The 20,715-nt window shown below is 35.4% G+C and overlaps 2 protein-coding genes across 5 annotated transcripts in view; one reads left to right on the plus strand and one right to left on the minus strand.

Annotated features, from left to right (window-relative positions):
* CA5B (carbonic anhydrase 5B) overlaps positions 1 to 1,823 on the minus strand; it is a 53,370-nt gene extending 51,547 nt beyond the window's left edge. The window contains exon 1 of the mRNA XM_074299922.1: positions 1,712 to 1,823. The gene's annotated coding sequence lies outside the window, so the exon portion shown is untranslated. The remainder of the gene's footprint in view (positions 1 to 1,711) is intronic.
* The window catches only part of CLTRN (collectrin, amino acid transport regulator), an 87,284-nt gene continuing 68,296 nt past the window's right edge, over positions 1,728 to 20,715 (plus strand). Inside the window, exons 1-3 of one of the 4 annotated variants that reach the window (XM_074299925.1) lie at positions 1,728 to 2,474; positions 17,980 to 18,207; positions 19,859 to 19,917. In XM_074299925.1, coding sequence (XP_074156026.1) covers positions 18,171 to 18,207; positions 19,859 to 19,917 — 96 coding nt within the window. In that variant the 5' untranslated portion in view covers positions 1,728 to 2,474; positions 17,980 to 18,170. Of the gene's footprint in view, positions 2,475 to 10,554; positions 10,637 to 17,979; positions 18,208 to 19,391; positions 19,547 to 19,858; positions 19,918 to 20,715 lie in introns of those variants that run through there. The other 3 variants (XM_074299926.1, XM_074299927.1, XM_074299924.1) reach the window with 3 other exon arrangements.

Here is a 20,715-nt window from a genome sequence, read left to right on the forward strand (position 1 = left end):
GCTGTAAACCGATAAAGAACGAGGAAAACCGGTCTGGAGATGCCTGAATTAAAACTTAATGTTATTTGACAATAAAGATTATATTTTTGTGCTTTGTTTATCCTTGTCTTGAAAAGCTGACATAGTCAAGTTTTAGGAAATTCACCTAAAGATAGCTGAAAATATTTTATATATGTTATATATATGTGAAATATATATGTAATATATGTGTAGATACATATGTATAGTTAACAACAGCTATAATTGATGTGAATTTCCTGTAATTTAGAACCTGAAATCACTTTTTCCCATAGTGACTACAGATATTACTGTTTTAAGAAGCTTTGGAATTTCAAATGGTGACAGTTTAATGTTATTCCTGTAAGAATAACACTCCTAGAATGGAGACTATGTTTTAACTTTGGACTGTGAGAAAGCTTTGAGAACACAGAGTTTTAATGTCATCTATTAAAAGTTTGAATTTTAAGTGTAACCTATAAAGAGAATGAGTTTAGTTGTTATTCAGAAGAAATCATTGACAGAAAACATTAATAGTTTGAGAAGACAAAGAGAAAGATAACAAAGAAAAACTTGGGGGAGGGAGGATAAAGCAAAGAGCAGATTCACTTTCTCCTCTGTAAAGAATATAGTTAGGGGGCAGCTAGGTGGCAGCTAGGTGGTAGCTAGGTGGCAGCTAGGTGGCAGCTAGGTGGCAGCTAGGTGGCAGAGTGCATAGAGCACCAGCCCTGAATTCAGGAGGACCTGAGTTCAAATCTGGTCTCACACACTTAAAACTTCCTAGCTGTGTGACCCTGGGCAAGTCACTTAACCCCAGCTTCAGGAAAAAAAAAAAAAAGAATATAGTTGTTTTTTAATAACAATTTTGTTTAATGAACTGGAAAAGAGACTTTGAGCTGAAATTCCTTTTTTCCATAACAGCGGTCATATCTATCTATATCAAAATTTGTAATTTCTTAGGCTTAAATAACAATATTTGTGATGCTGGCATAGTGGCAAGCCATGAAATGTGTATGGCTAATAACATGCCATGTTTAATATGAAATAATAAAAATAATAAAATTAATATCTTTTATGGAAAAGATATTCCAATACAATGATGATGATGATGATGATGATGATGATGATGATGATGATGATGATGACAGAGCTTTAAAATGTGCAAAGCACCTGACATAGGTTCTCTCAGTTGATCCTTACCAACTCTCCTATTTTCCAGATGGGACAACTGTGAGAGAGACAGAGACAGAGAGAGACAATGAGACTGAGAGACACAGAGAGAAAAAGTCAGAGCCAGGGAAGAACAATTTTTTTTTTAATGTGTGCATTTGTACCCTCAACACTTAAAAAACAGGTCCTAGCAGGCTTAACCTCGATGAGTTAGACTTAATTAGAGCCTAAAGAGGGAAAGGATAAAATAAGGGACGTGAGTAGCCTAGCTATCCCTCAGTGATATTAAAGGGGGCGGGAAAGGGAGAAAAAAATGGCATCCGAGGGCCAGGCACAGGCTCCGATAGATGGCGTTGTCATCCCGCCTTCGCTTCCCCCCTCTCTAATCTCGCGCTAGATTGGGGGGGAGAGGGAGAAATTCGGGCGCGGGCTCGCGCTCGCTCTCTTGCGTCGCGCGGCCGCTACTCCATAACGTCACCCTTCCCACTCCTCCTCGCCGGGAGCTCAGCCTCGGCGTCACCTGTCCCCTTTTTCAAACCGTTACCTTCGACTCTCTTCTCGGGCGCGCGCTCGGGCTCGCGCGGCCGCCCACTCACTCCCCTAACTGCAGTCTGGGCCGCACCGCCGCCGTCACCGCCATCTTGGGAGACGCCACCCCCTGCCCGCCCTCTGTGCAGGGAGCCACCTCCTCTCCTCTCTCCTCCCCTGCACCCCTCCGTTCTTCTTCTGCGTGTGGGCGTCCTGCGGGCACGGAAACTTGAAAATCACATCTAAATCCGCACGCGTGGGACTCAGCATCGGGACATAAATATTTAACAACCTGCCCTTCGAGGGACGCGGAAAATACGTTTGCACAACACACTTTTAAATTTAATCTAATTAATGAACATTTTCTCCATCACAAATCCAAAAAAGCAACAGAACCCCGGTTTGTAACCTTTGCGGATTTCATAGGGGTCACGCATCTCACTGAAAATAGACTAATAATCAAGATCGTCCCAGTAAGGAACGGTTGTAGGATTTGAACCCAGGTCTTCCACTTCCGGGGCTGCTTATGTTGTTGCCCCACATTGCTTTGAATCATTTTCTACTCATCAATCGGGATATCAGGAGCAATACTGAACAAACTTTCCTCTTGAATTAGATGAACTCTGCTAATTTAGTCTATAGAGTAGCTTTTTCCCTTTAGCGAATTCCCAGAGTGAAGAACTATTCTGGAAGGAAAAAGTGACTCCCTGAAATATTCTTCTGCCTGGGACAAGTTTAAATTCACCTCCACCTGCTTTCTTTTCTGCACTTTATGGGAAGTACATACCAGTTCATCCAGTACTTTTTATATGGTAGCTCCCCCAGGCTTATTCTTTCAGCACCCTCTGATTTCCTGAAGTCTCATCATTTTCAGTTATATGGACGCCCATATTCACATATATTTAATATAGTGGCTTTGTCCACAGTAAGTACTCACTAAATTAACTAGGCCTTCATTTTACTCTCCATTTAGAAAAATATATAGAATTGTCCCACATAAACTAGTCTCCATGTGAATATATCAGATTCTTTGACTTCTGTCTTCAAAATCTTGAGTTAAATGTAGAAAATAGAAACTCTCAACCAGAAAATTTAGTAAGTTGACAATAGTCTCTCACTCACAAAATAGTTCAGCAGTAATTTCTTGTCAACAAAAAGTGATATTAAAGGTACAAAATACATCCTTTTCAAGTTAGTAAATATTTGACCACAAAATAAGACAATCTAATGTCAGAAGATTTAATGCATTCTTGCTATTTATTTTTTGGGTCTTGTGTAAGAAAGTACTTACTTCCCTTTTGAGAAAGCTTTGTTCCTTAAAATCCTTACAGCTGCCTTATTAGTTGAATGTCGGCAAAAATTACATTTTCATAGTTTGTCTGAGTTAATTTTTAGTTCCAATAGTAGCGATTAACTTCTGCAGAAGAAATGTTTACTTGTGAAAAATAAAAGTCAGTGTTCATAATAGTCATGGCTATTAATTAACTTAAAAAATTTGATGATTCTCTTTGAATATCCTGGTTTCATTAGACTTTCTCTTCCTTAACAGAGGGCATAAGGGATGAAAGAAGAGTTCAAAATTTTCCAGTGCTAAAATCTTTGTTTACCATGGAGAATGATAGTTTTTTTTCTTAAATTACAAAATACTGAGGATTCAGCTTTTATTTTTCATGAAATTAGAACATTCAGCTAAGGGAAGGTTTTATTTTAGCTATTTCATGGAATATACTATAAGACGACATATAATAATACAATGAATTCAGGAAATGTAAATTAAAACATCAAATAAGTACATATATTTATTAAATCAGCTATGCTAAAATGTTAGCATAAGAATACAAATAGTCGGGTATATGCTAAGCAAAGGATGTCATATTTGACCAAAAAGGAGGAAATTTACATCACAACCACTTAAACATGTGATTTGTGTTTTTACAAGATTTAAAAGTTAAAAATAAGTTTATACGAAGTTACAACTATTGATTGGGTTACACATCTTAACATATGAATTAGGCTGAAGTAATGACATATTAAAAAATGAAAAAAATCAAATTCATATGAAGAAATGTGCAAAAGGAACCACAACATTTTAATTTTACTTCTGGTCTATGCTCTACAAACTTTTCTTGATTCTTGGCCATGAAATATATTAGTATAAATTAAACCCGTTTTCAGGTAGGCCAATAGTATGAATTAAGTTCTAGCTATCTCAGAGAATGTTATAAGTTCAACAACTGAGCAGTTGTTGAAGATGATTAGATCAATTTGGAGAACTGTGGGCTAGATGAATCAGAGGAAGTGATAACTCTAGAAGCTGTTATTTAACACTGGAATTGTAGGAGATTTTTCAATGACCAAAGTCCTATGACCTAGATCTCTTTTGGTGTGGAAAGCCCATTTCAGTGTTACTACTAGAGGAATAAGTACATTTTTTCTTGAACAAAAATTCACAGTAGAGTGATAGTATTCCATTGTCATCCTCAGGTTAGCCAGATTTAGCAATTACTCAGCAGATTACTAACAAAAAGAGTAGAGGAGAAAATTCAGTGAACTCAAGTGGGGAAATGGAGAAATTACTAAAAGATATATAAGTTGAAATAAGGCAAGGAGAAGATAAGATCTTTTGGGGAAGAGGGAAATATTCATAGCAAGAGAAGCTTTCAAAGTGTTTGGTATACTCAAGAAATTATTAAGTATCCACTATGTGCCAGACATACTATGGACACATAGAAGGGTAAAAAATAGTGCTAACTTTCAAGGAGTTTATATTCTGATGGAAAAGAACACACAAAACAACTATATGGAAACAGAATAGAGGGAGGACAAATTAGTGATGACCACAAAAGGAAGGCACTACCAGTAAGGGGTATGGGAGAGTTTTTGTAGAATTCAAGATTTTATATGTTTAGAAGAATTGCATATTTTGATTCATAGTAGATTGCTTGCTGTCTAGGGGAGGAAGGAAGGGAGAAGGGAGAGAGAAAACACAAAATTTTGCAAAGATGAAAGTTGAAAACTATCTTTGCATGTATTTGGAAAAATAAAAAGCTATTATTTAAAAAAAAAAAAAAAAAAAGAAGAAGAAGAAGAAGTTGGGATTTTAGCTGGCATATAAAATGGAAGCCAAGAGATGGAGATGATGAGGAAGAGGATTCTCGCATAGAGGATAAAAATCTCTTCTTATCTGACATTGGTGAAAATTGTAGGAATGAATGCCCTGTGTTTGGCCATGAAAAAAGACACCCAAACCACTTGAGCAAATTAAGTTTCTCAAGAACTCCAGTACTCGGTAACCCAGACTAGACAGAAAATCGGTCTCCCTCCACAGGATTCACTGTTGCAAAAATGTTTGAAAAAGTTGGGAGCTGGGAACAGCTAGGTGGCACAGTGAATAGAGAACCAGCCCTGAAGTCAAGAGGACCTGAGTTCAAATGTGATCTCAGACACAACACTTCCTAGCTGTGTGACTCTGGGCAAGTCACTTAACTCCAATTGCCTCAGCAAAAAAAAAAAACAAAAAACAAAAAAGCTGAAGACTGGAAAGGGGAAAAAATTAAGGTAGAATTTATGTCAATATTGTAGTTATGGAGAAAAAGAACTAAGGAAATAAAGTTTTGGCACTTGTGATCCCACATGTAATTTTAAGAGGGAAAATGGGGAGGCTTCCATAGTAATACTTCAGGAAAAGATCATAGGATTTTTGCAGCTGAGGGCCTCCAGATGCTAAGAGGGCCTTAAAGAACCATGACCACAGACAACATTGTCTCATCTTCAGAAGCCTCTCTTACTCCTGTCTAATTTCAAGCACTTAATTTATGTATGGAAGGAGGATAGGAAAGGCAGATAAAAAGAGAAAAAAAGGGTGGGGATGAGGAATATGAAAAAGCCTCAATTAGGAATTATGTCTATACATCAAGCCTATCCTCTTCCCTTCATTTTTAAAGATCAAACTATATAATTTCTCTTTTATTACAACTTCTTGTATGGAAGCTATTTTTTCAGTCGTTTGCTCAATATCATATAGACAAATCAAGGTGACTATGATGCTAAAATAATATTAAAATGCCTTAAAATAACTGTTACTAAAGTAGTTTTTAATCTTTATTTGTGGGTCTGAATCTCTTTGACACCCTGGTGAAGCTTTCTGAGAATTAGTTTCTTAAATACCCAAAATAAAAATAAATAAGATGGAATTATTGAAACCAATTAGTGAAATACAGTTCCCAAAATATTACTACCACCTCCAAACCAATCAGGTTTAAGGACCTCAAGTTAAAAATTTCTGTGCTAAAGAAATGATTGGCAAATTATTCATATTAAAGTCATGAAGATTAGAGGAATGAACTTTATATTATTTAAAATAGCTGATAAATCAAGATAGATCTTAAAATGTTTTGTAGCCTCAAGTAAATCATTAATTATTTTGTAAGCTTACTCAGAAATAAGGTCTTAGTGAAAACATGCTTTAAGGGAAATGAATTAAGTCTAACAAAGTCCTATAGTCAATTATTCTTGTTTTTCAGACAGTCCCAAATTTCTAAGGTTAGAAGGTTCATTATTTCTAAGGAAATAGACATTATAGCTCATCATCATCAAAAATGGCAATTTATTGAAGATTTGCTTTGTTCAAGATTGTGTTAGGCCCTGAGGATGTAAATAAACAGTGGAGATGCTAATGCTTTTAGCTAGGGGAGATCAGAGTGTCCTTAGAGTACTAAATGTAATGCCAGAGAAACTGAAGCAAGATAGAGATTAGAAAATATTTAATAATTTAGAGAGGATCCACTGGCACCAAATGGACCCATGGTTTGGTCCCAGGGCTGAATGAGACAATCATTTCCAAGAATCCAGCAAACAATGAGAGTTCTCAATGACTTATATATATATACATGGCTCAGACTCAGGGGGTAGTCTGAGGCAGGGGTGGAGTCAGGGTGCTGAGAGTGGAATGGGACTCTAACAATCTGGTTCTGACAGGGTGAGGGGAGGTCTGGAGGGGAGTTACCTGGGAGATGGGGAAAGGCATCTTGATAAGACGGTATCTGACATTCCGGTAGCTTGGGATGTGGAGAGGCACTCTGATATTCTAAAACATAAGCGCTTTCATCCTTATCAAAGAGGGAGGAGAGGTTTTGCAGAACTGAGCTTTGAGCTGAAGCAGAGAAACTGAGTCAGGACTGGGTCAGGATAATTCTGGAAACTGAGCACTGTGACATAACATTAAACTCTCCTTTGTTTTCTACCAACTGCTCCAGCTAGTTCTGGATTCTCCATTCCTCATCTTTACTATTTTACCATCCCACTAAAGCTAGAGTTGGGGGCAGAGATAGAATAGGAACTTTTTTGACTAAGGAAGGGGATAGGGAAAGTTACAGTATAGCTAGGGGGTACAGTAGAAAGAAGGAGTTTCCTCATCTGTAAAATGATCTGGAGAAGGAAGTGGCAAACCACACTAACATCTTTGCCAAGAAAACCTCAAATGAAGTCATGAAGAGTCAGCCAAAACTAAAAACGACTCAGCCACAAAGCAAAAATAAAATAAGAGACTTTCTGTCGAAAAGGCTAGAACTCAGGAGACCTCAAGTAGTTACATTTAGGAAAAAAAATGAAATTAGCCTTCATTCCCAAGAGTTTTAGGGGTCATGATGGGCCTCCAGAGAGAGGCATAAAATCCCTTGGGGTTGATGAGGTTCTAGTGGTAGAGCATAGCAACCTATTTTATGACCAAATCTTGGCTGGGCAGCTGGGAGCAGTTTGAGCTGATTATCAGACCAAGATCTTTTCAGATTGGAATTTCCTGAAGAGGATCGGCACCCCCAAAAGATCAATGGAGGGTGATCTCCAATTGAATGAAGCCACTTATCTTAGAAAAGGTTTGTCTGGAAAGTATATTTCTTTCCAGACTTTTTGGAGTTTGAGACCCCAATCTCCCTTCTTTTATAGATCAAAGGGGACACAGTTTCAGAGTTCATCCTCATCAGGGTGATGTCCTGAGTGTGGCCATGTTTCCTCTCTGAGGAAACAAGTAAAGAACTTTGAGGTGAGAAATGGGCATGCTAGTTGCCATTGATAAGAAACTGGACTCCTATAAATATTAACATGCTGAGGCAAACTCTGTTAGGTCCTGGATATTTATAGCTGTAGACCAGGACACGAAAACCTTCCTTTCTCCATAGGAATTGCCTTCTCCTTCCAAATAAGAAAATGTTTTCTAATGGTTTGTCTTAGAGTGAATAAGAACCTGACCTAAGGTAGTGACTATTTGAGTGAAAAGAAGGGGGGAAATGCAAGATATGAATTAGAGGTAAACTTTACAAGATTTGGTAACTAATCTGAAGTGATGATAATAGACATAAGAAGAAACTGAGTGACTAGAAGAAGGATCCAGTCCTCAGTAATGTAATGCCAGTGAAACTGAGGCAAGATAGAAATTAGAGAGTTTTTAATATTTTATTCGTATTTCTAAGAGGAAAAGATTGTGCTGGGGGGCATGTTGTCCCCAGAGCTGATGTCCAAAGCATCCAGCATCTAATGTGAGTTCTCAATGACATATATATGACTCTAAGTTAGGGTAGACAAAGGCAAGTGGAGTCCAAACTCTGGTGAGTGGGAATCTCCAGGCAGGGACCATCAATCCAGTTCTGACAGTTTGGGGGTAGGACCATAAATTCTAACAAATTGGGAATTAAGGAAGTGTCCATATAGAGCCAGGAAGTCTGGACTTAGAGGATACCAATTAGGTATCTGAGATAGATATCTGGAATTTTATCTTTTTGAATACCAGATCTCCATAGCCCTAATTATCTCAGTTCTAATGAGCAGAAAAGGGAGTTTGCAACCAGGGAAATTGAGGAAGAACAATTCAGGGAAACTGAGACAGGACAATTTAAGGAAACTGAGGCAGAACAATTTAGGGAAATTGAGGCAGGACCATTGGGGAAATTGAGTCAGGACACTAAAAGGGAACTGTGGCAGAACAGTAAAAATAAGGAAAATTATAGTAGGAATCAGCTTAAGGAGAGGATAACTTGCTTTAAAAAAACGAAATTTGGTTTGCATATCAAAAAATTAGTTGGACATGTTCAACAGACATTTGGTACGATGGGACTGAAGTTCAGGGACTGATAAGGGTTAAATATATAGATTTAATAGTTATAGAGATGAAAGCTGAATCCATTGGAGCTGATATGATCTCTAAGAGATAAAGTGTAGAGAGAAGAGATGAGTTCCCAGAGTATAACTATAAAAAGAAGGTGGACAAGGATGATGATCCATAAAGATGATCCATAAACAGCAATTGAGAAGATAGGACAAGACTAGAAACGAGAGAATGTAGACAGAGCAATATCATGAAGAAGAAAGTATCTGGGAGGATGAGATGGTCAAGAGTGACAAATGCTGCAGAGCAGTCAAGAAGGATTTCAACTGAGTTATTGATTCAGAGATCATTGGTAACTTTTTAGAAAGCAGATTTATTTGAGTTGTGATTTATTTGAGATTCCAAGGGGAATCTCAAACTGGGAATCAGCCAAAGGGTTAAGACATAATTGGCATGATAAATGGAGGCAATAAGTACTGTTGTGGGTTTTTAAAATTTATTCTAGTAACTTGGCAGTGAAAGAAGAGATATGAATTGTTATATTAAGTATATGGCAAGATTGAGTAAAAATTTTTAAGGATGGGGAAGATTTGGGCATTTACATAGGTAACAGGAAAAGAGCTAGGGGATCTTTATGTAGAGATTAAATCTAGAAATTGAAGAATATAGAAGAAATGACAGAATGGGCAAGCTTCAAGAAGAGATGGAAAAAGAAAAAATCAAAAGCATTAATAGAAAGAATGGCTTTGGCAAGTAAAAGAGGCACTTCTTTTCCATAGACTGGAGAGGATGAAGGATGATGATAAAGGGATTTGAGATGTACAATTGAAATGTAAAATAGATGACTTGGTCTTCTGCTGAAAGGGAGAGGCAAGAAATAATGTAGGTTACTTGAGAGAAGAGAAGGTTTGAAGTGGGATAGGGTCAAAAAGGAGGTTTGCTATGCATCAGTGTAAGGCCAGTTGAGATTATATAAAACAAAATAAAATAGATTTTCTCTTTAATTAGTAAAAGTAAATATTTGGGTGGGAGCTATCAGATATGGTTGAGTGAGAATTCCGGCTCACACAGTACTTGGAGCCTGGGTGAGAGAAACTCAGGTTTTATGGTCAACACCAAATTAATTACTGATTCTAATAAACAAGTCCCTAAACCCTATTATTTCTAATCTTGAGAAAATAAAAAGATAGAGAGAATCTGATACACAAAAGTCTTTGGACCATTCAAAGAATCACATGTTTTAAGAAATTTTCTGGATTTGCCCAGTATACAAAGTAAAGGGACCACCCTCCACTAACAGAATTACAGGAAATTAAAACTAAGATTAAAACTATTACTTAGATGAATAGCTGCGAATGACTTTGCTATTCTCAATAATACAATGATCTAAAACTAGGAAAAATGCTATCCAGACTCAGAAAAAGAAATGATTATCTCTGAATACAGATTGAAGCCTACTTTTAAAAGAAAAACTATTTTTCTGAGGACTTTTTGGGGAGGGAAATCTGTTTTCTTTCACAACATGACTTTTATAGAAATATTTTGCATTATTTCACATGTAATATAGGGGCAGGGGAAGGAGAAAGGAGAGAATATGGAACTCAAAGTTTTAAACAAAATGTAAAAAAATTGTTTTTCATGTTACGGGAACATAAAGTATTACAAAACTATTATTTAATACACTGAGAGTATTATGATTTTGATAATATACTTTGTGAATAATTTTCGTTATTCAGTTACACAGAAACCTAGAAGCAAAGATACAGAACTATGCTGGAAAACATTTAACACCAAGCTCACCAGAGGAAAAAAATGCACACACTATACAGTTTTGACTTTAATGTACAGCTTTATTATATAAAGGCTTTTATGTTATCTATCTGGGGTGTACAAAATCCAGAAATATTTCCTTTCCAAATCAAACAAAATTTCAGATTATTGCTTAAACTTTGAAATATTAGTACAAACATGAAAATTGTGGAAATATGTATAGAAGAATTGCACATGTTTAACATAGATTATTTGCTATCTAGGGAAAGGGGTGAGGGGAAAGGAGGGAGAAAAAATTGGGAACATAATGTTTTGTAAGGGTGAATGTTGAAAACTATCATTGCATATTTTGAAAATCAAAGTTATTTTTAAAAAGAAATATTAGCACAATTTTGTAAATTTATATACTCTAATCTTGTCAAATATCTGCATATGTGATTTGGGTCAAGATAAAAATCTTTATCCAGTGATCTAATCCTTGTGTTTGTTTTGTTTGTTTTAAAAGAAATCTATGATTTTTATCAGTATGGAAAATTCTATACAGGACAGGAATAAGTTCTGTCATTTATAGTCTCAGAGAATCACACTGGAGAACTGAAACGTTAAATGACTTTGCATGTATCACACAGTGAGGTTGTGTAAGAGGCACCACTTTCAGCCTTCATATCACCAAATCCAAAGACGGCACATTGTCTGCTATGGCTTGCTGCTTCATTCACTTAATTGCAGAAAAATGTCACTTGTCTCCCCTAGGGTTTTTATTATGCCTGTTAAAGGACATATTGTATGAGTCAAAAGAAAAATGAACATGTTATTCTGCTCTTAGAAAAATCTGATTTTGTTTACCTAAGCAGGCAGCAAATCAATAGTTGTATGCTAAGAAAATGCTTTTCAGGTTGGTATAGAGTAGACAACAAACAGAAATGGGAGGATCAATAAGCTTTTCACTGCTTCAGGGCCCAGTTTTTTGTTACTCATTCAAAAAATAATATATCATTATCTTAGTCATCTAACATAAGATCATTAAAAACATATGTGCCCTCAAGCAACTCTTTGGTCTATGAAAGAATCAAGTTAATGACCTCTGAGGTCTCTTCTAGTCTGAATTCTATGATTTTATAATGATGCTGATTATTATCACTATCAGGACTTATAAAGGCTCATTGAAACTGCTTTCTTCAAACTAATTACTATAATTATCTAATATTACCTAAGGTCCCAATAGTGGAGTAGAAAGAATACTCATTGGCTCTAGATTCAGAAAACCTGGATTCAAATTCTTCTGGTCATGCTTACTATTTCTAGGACCCCAGACAAGTCCCTTAACCTTCCTAGACCTCTTCTATCTATAAAACCTATAAAAATTTAATATATAAAATGACAGAGTTGATATTCTCTTCTGGTTTTTATCAGTGAGTCTATTATTCCATATTGCTAGAAATTATTTCATCAAATATCTAAAAAGCCTATCTCCTAGGACCTAATCATTGAAATTGGAGTACAAGGAAGTATCAACTAAATAATAAGCTTCCCCTTCCCCTTCCAAAGACATGTTTATTGTGAAAATATAGCAAGAAGTAGAAATATTTCCCCATCATTGCCACCTTCCTTGGGGACATAAGTCCTTAGGGAGGAGAGATCAAACTTAAAACAATTTTTCCAAAATGTTTACTCCATCAAATTCTCTTTCAAGGATGATGTAACATTGGATGAGTGTACATCTCAGGAACCATGGATCTGGGTCAGGAATATAGCTCTGTATTTCAATTCTCATCATCTGATTTCCAACCATCTGTGGATGACAGATCCTAAACTTCTAGTGGCTAGGTCTCATGAATTTTAAAATGTCACAAGATCATATTGATGAGGTTCAGGGTTGTGTCCCCAAATGATGAGGTTTGGCACAGGGCAGGGAGTTGTGGGAATCCCTTTGGTCAGTGCAGAGGTCCTTTGTAAAGAAATTTATGAACCCCAAAATCTAGACTGACAAAAAGAAGTTTATTATTGGCATTGGGAAATCAGCCTTTGCTACGCATGAATAAAAAGACTGAATTCCTTGGTGGCAAGGTCCTGACAGAGGGATATAAAGTTTCTAGCAGAGAAATCCCTACAGAGAGGTGAATAAGGTCTTGTAAGGGAAATAGGTGAGAAAGATAAAGAGGGGGTTACACTGAAAGAGAATATCATTTCAGCAGGCAGAAGGTTGCAGCTATGCCAAAGGGAGAGAGAGGTTCCTTGTCATGGCATATTAGATCCTCTGCAAGGAGATGGGTTGAAGGAAACTTGTTTTCTGAGCAGCTCTTGGTAGGGGCTTGGAGCAGTTTGAGCTGGAATCAGAATAGAAAATCTTGGAACTGAATGAGTGTCTCTAGGCTAATCTCCAACTCAATAGAGTTAAATAGAAATCTCCAGCTCAGGCTAAATAGGAGTGATCCTGGACTCAACCAGTCCCACCCAGATAACAGAATGAAACTACTTTATCTTGATTCCCTGGGATGGGTCTCTCAGGGGAGAGCTTAGCATTCTCCCCAAAGTAAGAGAGAAAGAGAAAAAGTTTTGGGGCTCCTCTCGTCAATATCCATCTCCAACCCACTTTACCTAAAACAGGAAAGTAGAGATATAAAAGCAATAACCAACCATGCATTAGTAAAACCTGGTAGGAATATAAAAGTTTTTTCCATGAGGACACAATCAGACATAACTGGTGACCTCTTAACAAGAGTGTTAAACTCATATTGCATACACTATACTAGGTGCCGAGGATATATATGCAAAATATGGAAAAATCCTTTCCCTCAAAGAATTCACATCCTATTGAGAGAAACAATAAGTATATAGAAAGATAAATAGAATAAAGATAAATGAACCCAAAATAGTTTGATGTCTGTGAAAGAGGATACTATTTATTAGTTAGGAAAATTAGGGAAGGCTTTAAGTAAAAGGTAGTTCTAAGGGAGTCAGTGAATATGTTTTAGGAGGAAAATATTGAGTTCTGTTTGGGACATATTAAATTTGAGATGCCTATGGAACATTGAGTTGAATATGTCCTATAGTGGCGTGAAGTGGGACTGAAGTTCAGTAAAAACAATTTTGGCTTAGCATCTGATAGAGGTGAAAATTAAACCTACCAAAAGTGAGAGTAAAGCAAGTGAAGAGTCCAGTACAGTCTTGTGATATATTCAAGTAATAGATGCGATGAGGATTTTGAAGAATTTTTGTTATTATTATTATATTATATAATATACATATATATATTGTTATTATTATAAAGATTATGTTGAGGGGTTTTGAGATGAAAAGAAGAAAAGAGAGGATCCATAGCAAATAGCCTTTATTTTCTCATTAAAATAAGAGACATTGTCCTTAGCCGAGGTAGGTGGAAAATTGGAAATGGGGAGGCTTGAAAAGATGTGGTTTGGAATAGCTCCTGTGAGGAATAGGATAGCAATCAATTAGGGAAAAAATGTATTGCCTTGCTTCAATAAGAACACAATTGAAATAATATAAAATTTTAATGTATCTAGTCAACCTGATTATGACTTCCTCTAACTCTGTTCTCTAGCACATGAGACAGACTGTAAGAGGCAGACAGTGGGAATAATTTAGCATTTGAATTTGGAATAGAGAGAGGACTAGGAATTAAAAGAGTAGAAGTCAAAGAATAAAATATTCATTAAATTGGTTAACTATAAGATAAATATTTGGAAAAGGAGTTAAAATGAAATTAGAATAAAGGTTGAGAAAATATTTGGTATAAGGGAATCTGAGATCATGATGAGAACAAAGAATAAGCTTAAGAGGAATGATAGATGGTTAATAGCTGTACTTATGATAAATAATGAAACCTAATCTGTGACTATCCCTAAATGTGGCTGAGAAAGACTGGAGATGACTCAATGCAGATGACTTTTTCTAGGACTTTGCCTCTAAAAGGAAGGGCTTGAGGATGTGATAGAAGCAAGTAAGGGATTTTTAAGGATGAAGGTAGATCTGTTCATATTTATAAACAGACGTAGAGCCAATGGAAAAAAGAAGTTGAAAATTAAGGAGAAAAAAAGGACATGATCCTTGAAGAGGTAAGCTCCCAGAGGAAATAGGAAGAGATAGGATAAAGAACACAATAGAATGCCTGAAATCTAAGGAAAGGGACCACTTCTTCTAAATAGGTGTGATATTGAGGTGGTTTAAAATCTACAATATTATTTTTTAAAGGATTTTCACATTAGAGATAAAACCTCAAAGAAAAAACATTCAAAGAAGCATGGTCAAGATAAAAGTATTACAACAGGGTAGAGCTGGACCTATGATTTCATTAGCATAGGAAATTTCTTGGATAAATAAATTTTTCCTCTACAAATTCAGATCAGCATCTTCTGCTTATATATAAGCCTTATAATATTGCCTAGAATATGAAGAGTTTAAGTGATTTACTGAGGGTTGTTTTCCAGAAGTTTCAGTCATGTCTGTCTCTTCATGACCCCATTTGAGGTTTTCTTAGCACTGGACTGATTTTCCATTTCCTTTTCATTTCCTTATTACAGATGAGGAAATTGAAGCAAAGAACTAGGTGATTTGGCCACAATCACACAACTAGTAAGTGTCTGAGACCAGATTTGAACTCTGGAAGATGAATCTTCCTGACTCTAGGCTTGCCACTTCATCCACTGTATTACCTTGCTGCCCCACTTGGGGTTACTCATTCAGTATTTGTCAGAGGCAAGAACTGAACTTGTAATCTTCATAGCTGGGCCTTTTCTATAGTCTCTCTATTTAAATCACATCCCATCTTTTTAAAATCTCTAGCCAGTTCTATCTAGACCTGCAATAAGGCCATTGTTTTTAATCAAACTCAGCCAAATTTTCTATCTTTCTGTGTACAAATAAGTCATTCAAAATCTCATGCCCTTTTTAAGGTACAAATACAGCCACTCAGCATCTAGAAGGGATACATACTTATATCTCATTGTTTTTGAAACCTTCCCTTTTACATTGTGCAAATTGGACCATTCAGTCTGGAACTTCACCAGGCTTTTTGAGGGACTCAGTTGATCAGATATCCCCTAAACCCTTACCTGACCCCCTCATTAGCAATAATGACTATTTAAAATAAGAAGTTATCATACTATGTCTCCCCTCACCTTTACAGGTAATATCTTGGAAAAAACTTCTTGAGTCCTTGGATTCCACTTCATTGTCACTCACTAGAATGACTTTTTGGAGTTGAATAATTCTCAACCTCTTTTAATATGGTTTCCAACCTTTAACACTCCACTGACATGGCTCTCTCCCAAGTTACCAAGGATCTTCACTGCTAACTTTCTCAGTTTTAATCATTTACCTTTCTTTAACTTTTTCACAATTTTTACCAGCCCTTCCTCCTGAACACTGCCTTTCTCTCCTCTTTCCTAAAGCTATTTCTGACTCTCCTCCTATCTCTCTAATCATGTCTTCTTTGCTAGAAACATCATTATCCATATCTTAACCTTCTATTTATGAGTGTCTCATGAGACTCTGTCCTATGTTCTCTCTTCACCTTTTCTCTGTTGGCATTATCATTAGTGCCCATGAATTCAGTTATTACCTCTTTGTGAATGAATATCAGATCTGTGTATGCATATACAGGCACATATATGTATAAATATGTATGTGCATATATATGTATATGTATGTATATACAGAGACATACCCACACACAATTATCTTTCTTGAGGCTCAGTTATGGATCTCTACCTGAATGCCCTGTAGGGATCTCAAACTATAATCAAGAAAGAACATGTAATTTTCCTCTAAACCCATTTATTTTCTCTTCCAGATTTCTCTATTTTTGGTCTATTGAATTGTTGTGTAAAGAAGAAAGCACAAAAAGATAGTCAGAAGGAATTCAAAAGAAAATAACTCACAAGGCTGTTATATTTCAGATGGCCATCATTGATGGTGCTTCTCCGGAGGATATATTATCCAAGTGGTTTCAGAATACCAAAATTCAAAAGGCTGAATGTAAGAGCCATCAGGCTACCAAAAAAATTAAAATGGTTAAATCGAGAACACAAAGGACAGCTCACTACACTGCTAATGCTCCTGCAAAGGCAGCATTTAAACAAAAGTTTGTGAAGCTTCTGAAAATGCCCATATGAGTTGGTGGAAAACTCAAAATTACCTACAACTAAGATGATCAAATTAGATTTCAAGTAATCCTAAAAGAGGGAGGGAGAATCACTATCCATCTATGTCACTATCCACTAGTCATCTATGCAAACAACTTTGACATCATCCTATTATTATTCATCAGTTTTAAAATCTTATAGATTCTTGCTTCAAATTTCTATCTACACATTGTGCTTAGAATAATGCTTAGGACATAGTTAGTGCTTAATAAATGCTTATTGGACTGACCAATATCTCTCAGAACCACCAACCTGTTTAACTTCCTTAGCACATCCTCCTCTACTACTTACAAGCTCTTATTGGAAGATCTAGTTGCTTGTTTCTCCTTTCTCCAACCTTTGTATAGTGACCTAAGTAAATTTCCCTACCTAGGTCTTTATTGCATTTCATATCTCAGGCCTTTACTTTGTTTCAAATAACAGTAGTTCATATCTAGATACTTTGTTTATCCAGAACTTTAAGATCTGCAAAGCACTTTACCTGATCTCATTTGAGTCTTACAGCAGCAACCTTATGGAGTAGATATTATCTCCATTTGGAAATAAGACAAAGTAAGTTGATAGAAATTGGGTGACATGTCTAGTATCACAAAGTTGGTAATATCTGAAGTGTGAGTAAAACCAAAGCTTTTCTGACTTCAAGTGTAGTATATTCTATTAAGCTTCTTCCAAAGTAATTTTTCTATATTTTCACCAATTTGCTAGACCAGGATTGTTTTTTCCATCCTGAATTTATACATGTATGATGTATTTAGTGCATATGGTACATAGCATGTACATAGCATAAACATGTACTGTGTATTACAAGTTTCTATAGTTTATTCTACCAACTTAAGTTTTCTGTTTTGAGAAAGATGGGTTCACTTTGACTGAATTGATATTTATGACCAATAGATCAAAAATATTTATTTGATGACTATGCTTACCAATCTTGCTTACAAATCTAGATAATTTTATGTGACCAAGATTCTATATCCCCATCTTTTCAATTATAGACATATGGAAGGCTGATGGAAGGACTAGGAAGGAAGAAAACAATTGAGCTCTTCTCTTTAAGAAATATTTGACTTAATCCTAGTGACTGTGCGTAGAGGAACATCCAAAATCCAGTCTCTTATTTGACCTACAAAATCTCCAGAATAATAATGTTGTTTGTTGCTACTAATCTGCTACTATGCAGATTACAGCCTAAATCTGTGTGATTTGTGTGTAAAGACCCAAGTTTATCTGTCCTAATATTTCTGTTTTCAGGTTAGAGAATAACTTCATCCTTTCAGCAAATCTCCACTTCATCTAAGAGCTTCATCTAAGAGTTCTATAAGAGGTTATAGAAAATGTCATTTTTTTGAGCTGAAAAACTAGAATAACTCTTGTTAATTCTATGGTAACTACACCTTTTCCTGTGAATATGATGCCATCTCCTTACAACTGAAGGGAAACAGATGAGAGGTATTTACTACACTGGAATTTTCCACAAAGGTTAGTAGGTCAAAATATAATTCCCAAGTTGGAAGGGTGAAAAAGGAGAACTTACAAATACTGGTTGTACAACTATAGAGTTGGCTTTTAATTATGATCTTGAAAAAATCCATGAAAATATTATTCCTGTCTTTCAAAACTATTCCATTATGTGTTCCACTAATTTTTTAGTTAAAATCAAATGCCGTAGTAACATCAAGATTATGTGATGATCTGGTGGAGTTGGCTTTTTTTCAACAAGAAGAAGATTCAAGGCAATTCCAATAGATTTATTATGATAGAAAGAGCCATCTGCATCCAGAGAGAGGATATGGAGACTGAATGTATATCACAGCATAGTGTTTTCATCTTTTGTTGTTGTTGTTTGTTTGCTTGTTTTTTTTCTCATTTCCCCCCCTTTTGGTCTAATTTTTCTTACACAGCAAGATAAATGTAGAAATATGTTTAGGAGAATTGCACATATTTAACCTTTATTGGATTACCTGCTGTCTAGGAGAGGAGGGAGAGTGAAGGAGGGAGAAAAAAATTGGAAGACAAAGTTTTGCATAAGTGAATGCTGAAATGTATTTTGAAAAATAAAAAGCTATTATTATAAAAAACATAAAATGCCTGTTTTAATTTTTCTGATTGTGGGTTTGTTGATAACTAGGCAAATTTTGGGACTTCATTACTAAGAATTTTATTTGTTTAAAAAAAATTAGATATCACAACTACTGAACTTTGGGGTTAAGTGAAAATGTCTGAATGAAATGAACATTTTCCTTAATTTGTGGTTGTGGGGTGAGGACTGAGATAAGCACATCCATGGAAGTAATTGTTCCTCATACAGCAAAGAAAAAGTGAGAGGGAATTTGGTGAATTCATATGCCTTACCTAATAGCAAACTATCTTAACTCTCAAATAGCAAGCTGAACGCAAGGAAATACTTCAGTAGAGTTCTTTTGTTTGTTATGTATATCAGCTGGGACTACGAGTTGAAAATGATAAGGATGAAGAATTTTGGTCAACAAAATGAAACTTTTTTTAGAATAGAGTTTGGGAAGAAAAACTCATCTCTTTTTTCCAAACAGATTTTTAGTAAATAACTGATAGGGTCTGCATTTGTAACTATTAGCTATCGTGATGTGGGTTAATTATTAAACCTTTTAGTTGGTGGCTCATTTGTTGAGCTGATGTCCTAATCCTGGGTCATAGAAAGTTTAAGACAGCTTTACTGTGGTAGGTTATTTTCTCTTTGCCTTGAGGTTTCCACTCTGACATCCATCTGACAACATGTTAGTGGCTTTGTTTTATACCTTGTCTTTGGTCACTGTTATTCATGCTCAGCTCTGTCAACCAGGTAAGCTTCCCTGAATCTTGAAAATAAGATAACAGCTTTCTCAATGATTAAAATACTTATCTTGATGATCTATTTCAGGAGATTTTCACATATATTATAGCATAAGCTATATATATTATAAGAATTCTAAACAAAATTTTAAACTGGTAGTCTAAAAATAATTATAAAAAAATTTCCATTGAAAATCTATAGCGTAGTATTGCATTCCAGAAATGTTGATGTTTTCCTTTTGATTCAAGTGTATTTGACTCAGATCTGTGTTTTTCACTGTTTGAAAATTTTGTTATAATCTGTTGTTTTTCTTTATGGCAGATGCAAAAAATGCTTTTAAAGTGAGACTTAGTCTCAAAACTGCTCTGGGAGATAAAGCAGTAAGTTGAACATTTTATTATATTCTATCTTTCAGTTATGTTGTAACATAGTATCTTCAGTAATAATCCTTACATGGAGATATCTTATGTGGACATTACAAATTCTAATAAATTATTTATTTCACATCAATTTAAAATTAGGATAATAGTATCCTAAATAGTAGTAAATAGCAAATAGTTTGGCACAGTGGAAAGAATATGTGGAATCCAAAGATTTAGCTTCAAATTCTGACATTGTAAGCTACTTTTTCAATAACTTTGAAAAAATCATTTCAACTTTCTGGACCTCAGTTTCCATATCTGTAAAACAAGCAGGGGAAGGGTTGAACAAGAAAAGTCTCTAAAGTCCTTCTAACTTTAAATTTGTAAAACTGTATTCTATACTATTTATTCAGCACACAATGGTTTAATACAAATTCTTTGTTGTAAATTATACATTTTAGAATTCATGGGTGTATGTTTATAAGATCTAGCTAGTTGAAATATTTTCTAACTTAAGAAAATTTTACTATAAAGTATTGTAGAAAATCCAAACTTTGTTCAAAGATTATTAATTGTGTATATTGTATGTGCCTATATATGTTGGCCACATTTTGTATGTCCTCAGATAGGAGATAAGCAAATATTTTAAAGTTTGGGGTTTTTTTTTACTATGCACTAGTCACTGTGTCAATGTTATAAAAATAAATAGAAAACAATTTTTGCCTTCTTCATCCCTGTCCTCAAAGAATGTATAGTGTAGTTGGAAAACCAAAAATAGCATTCAATGAAATAGCATTCAATTCTGGATTAAATTTT

This window comes from Sminthopsis crassicaudata, chromosome 3 (genome assembly GCF_048593235.1).
Source record: "Sminthopsis crassicaudata isolate SCR6 chromosome 3, ASM4859323v1, whole genome shotgun sequence".
Taxonomy (NCBI): Eukaryota; Metazoa; Chordata; class Mammalia; order Dasyuromorphia; family Dasyuridae; genus Sminthopsis; species Sminthopsis crassicaudata.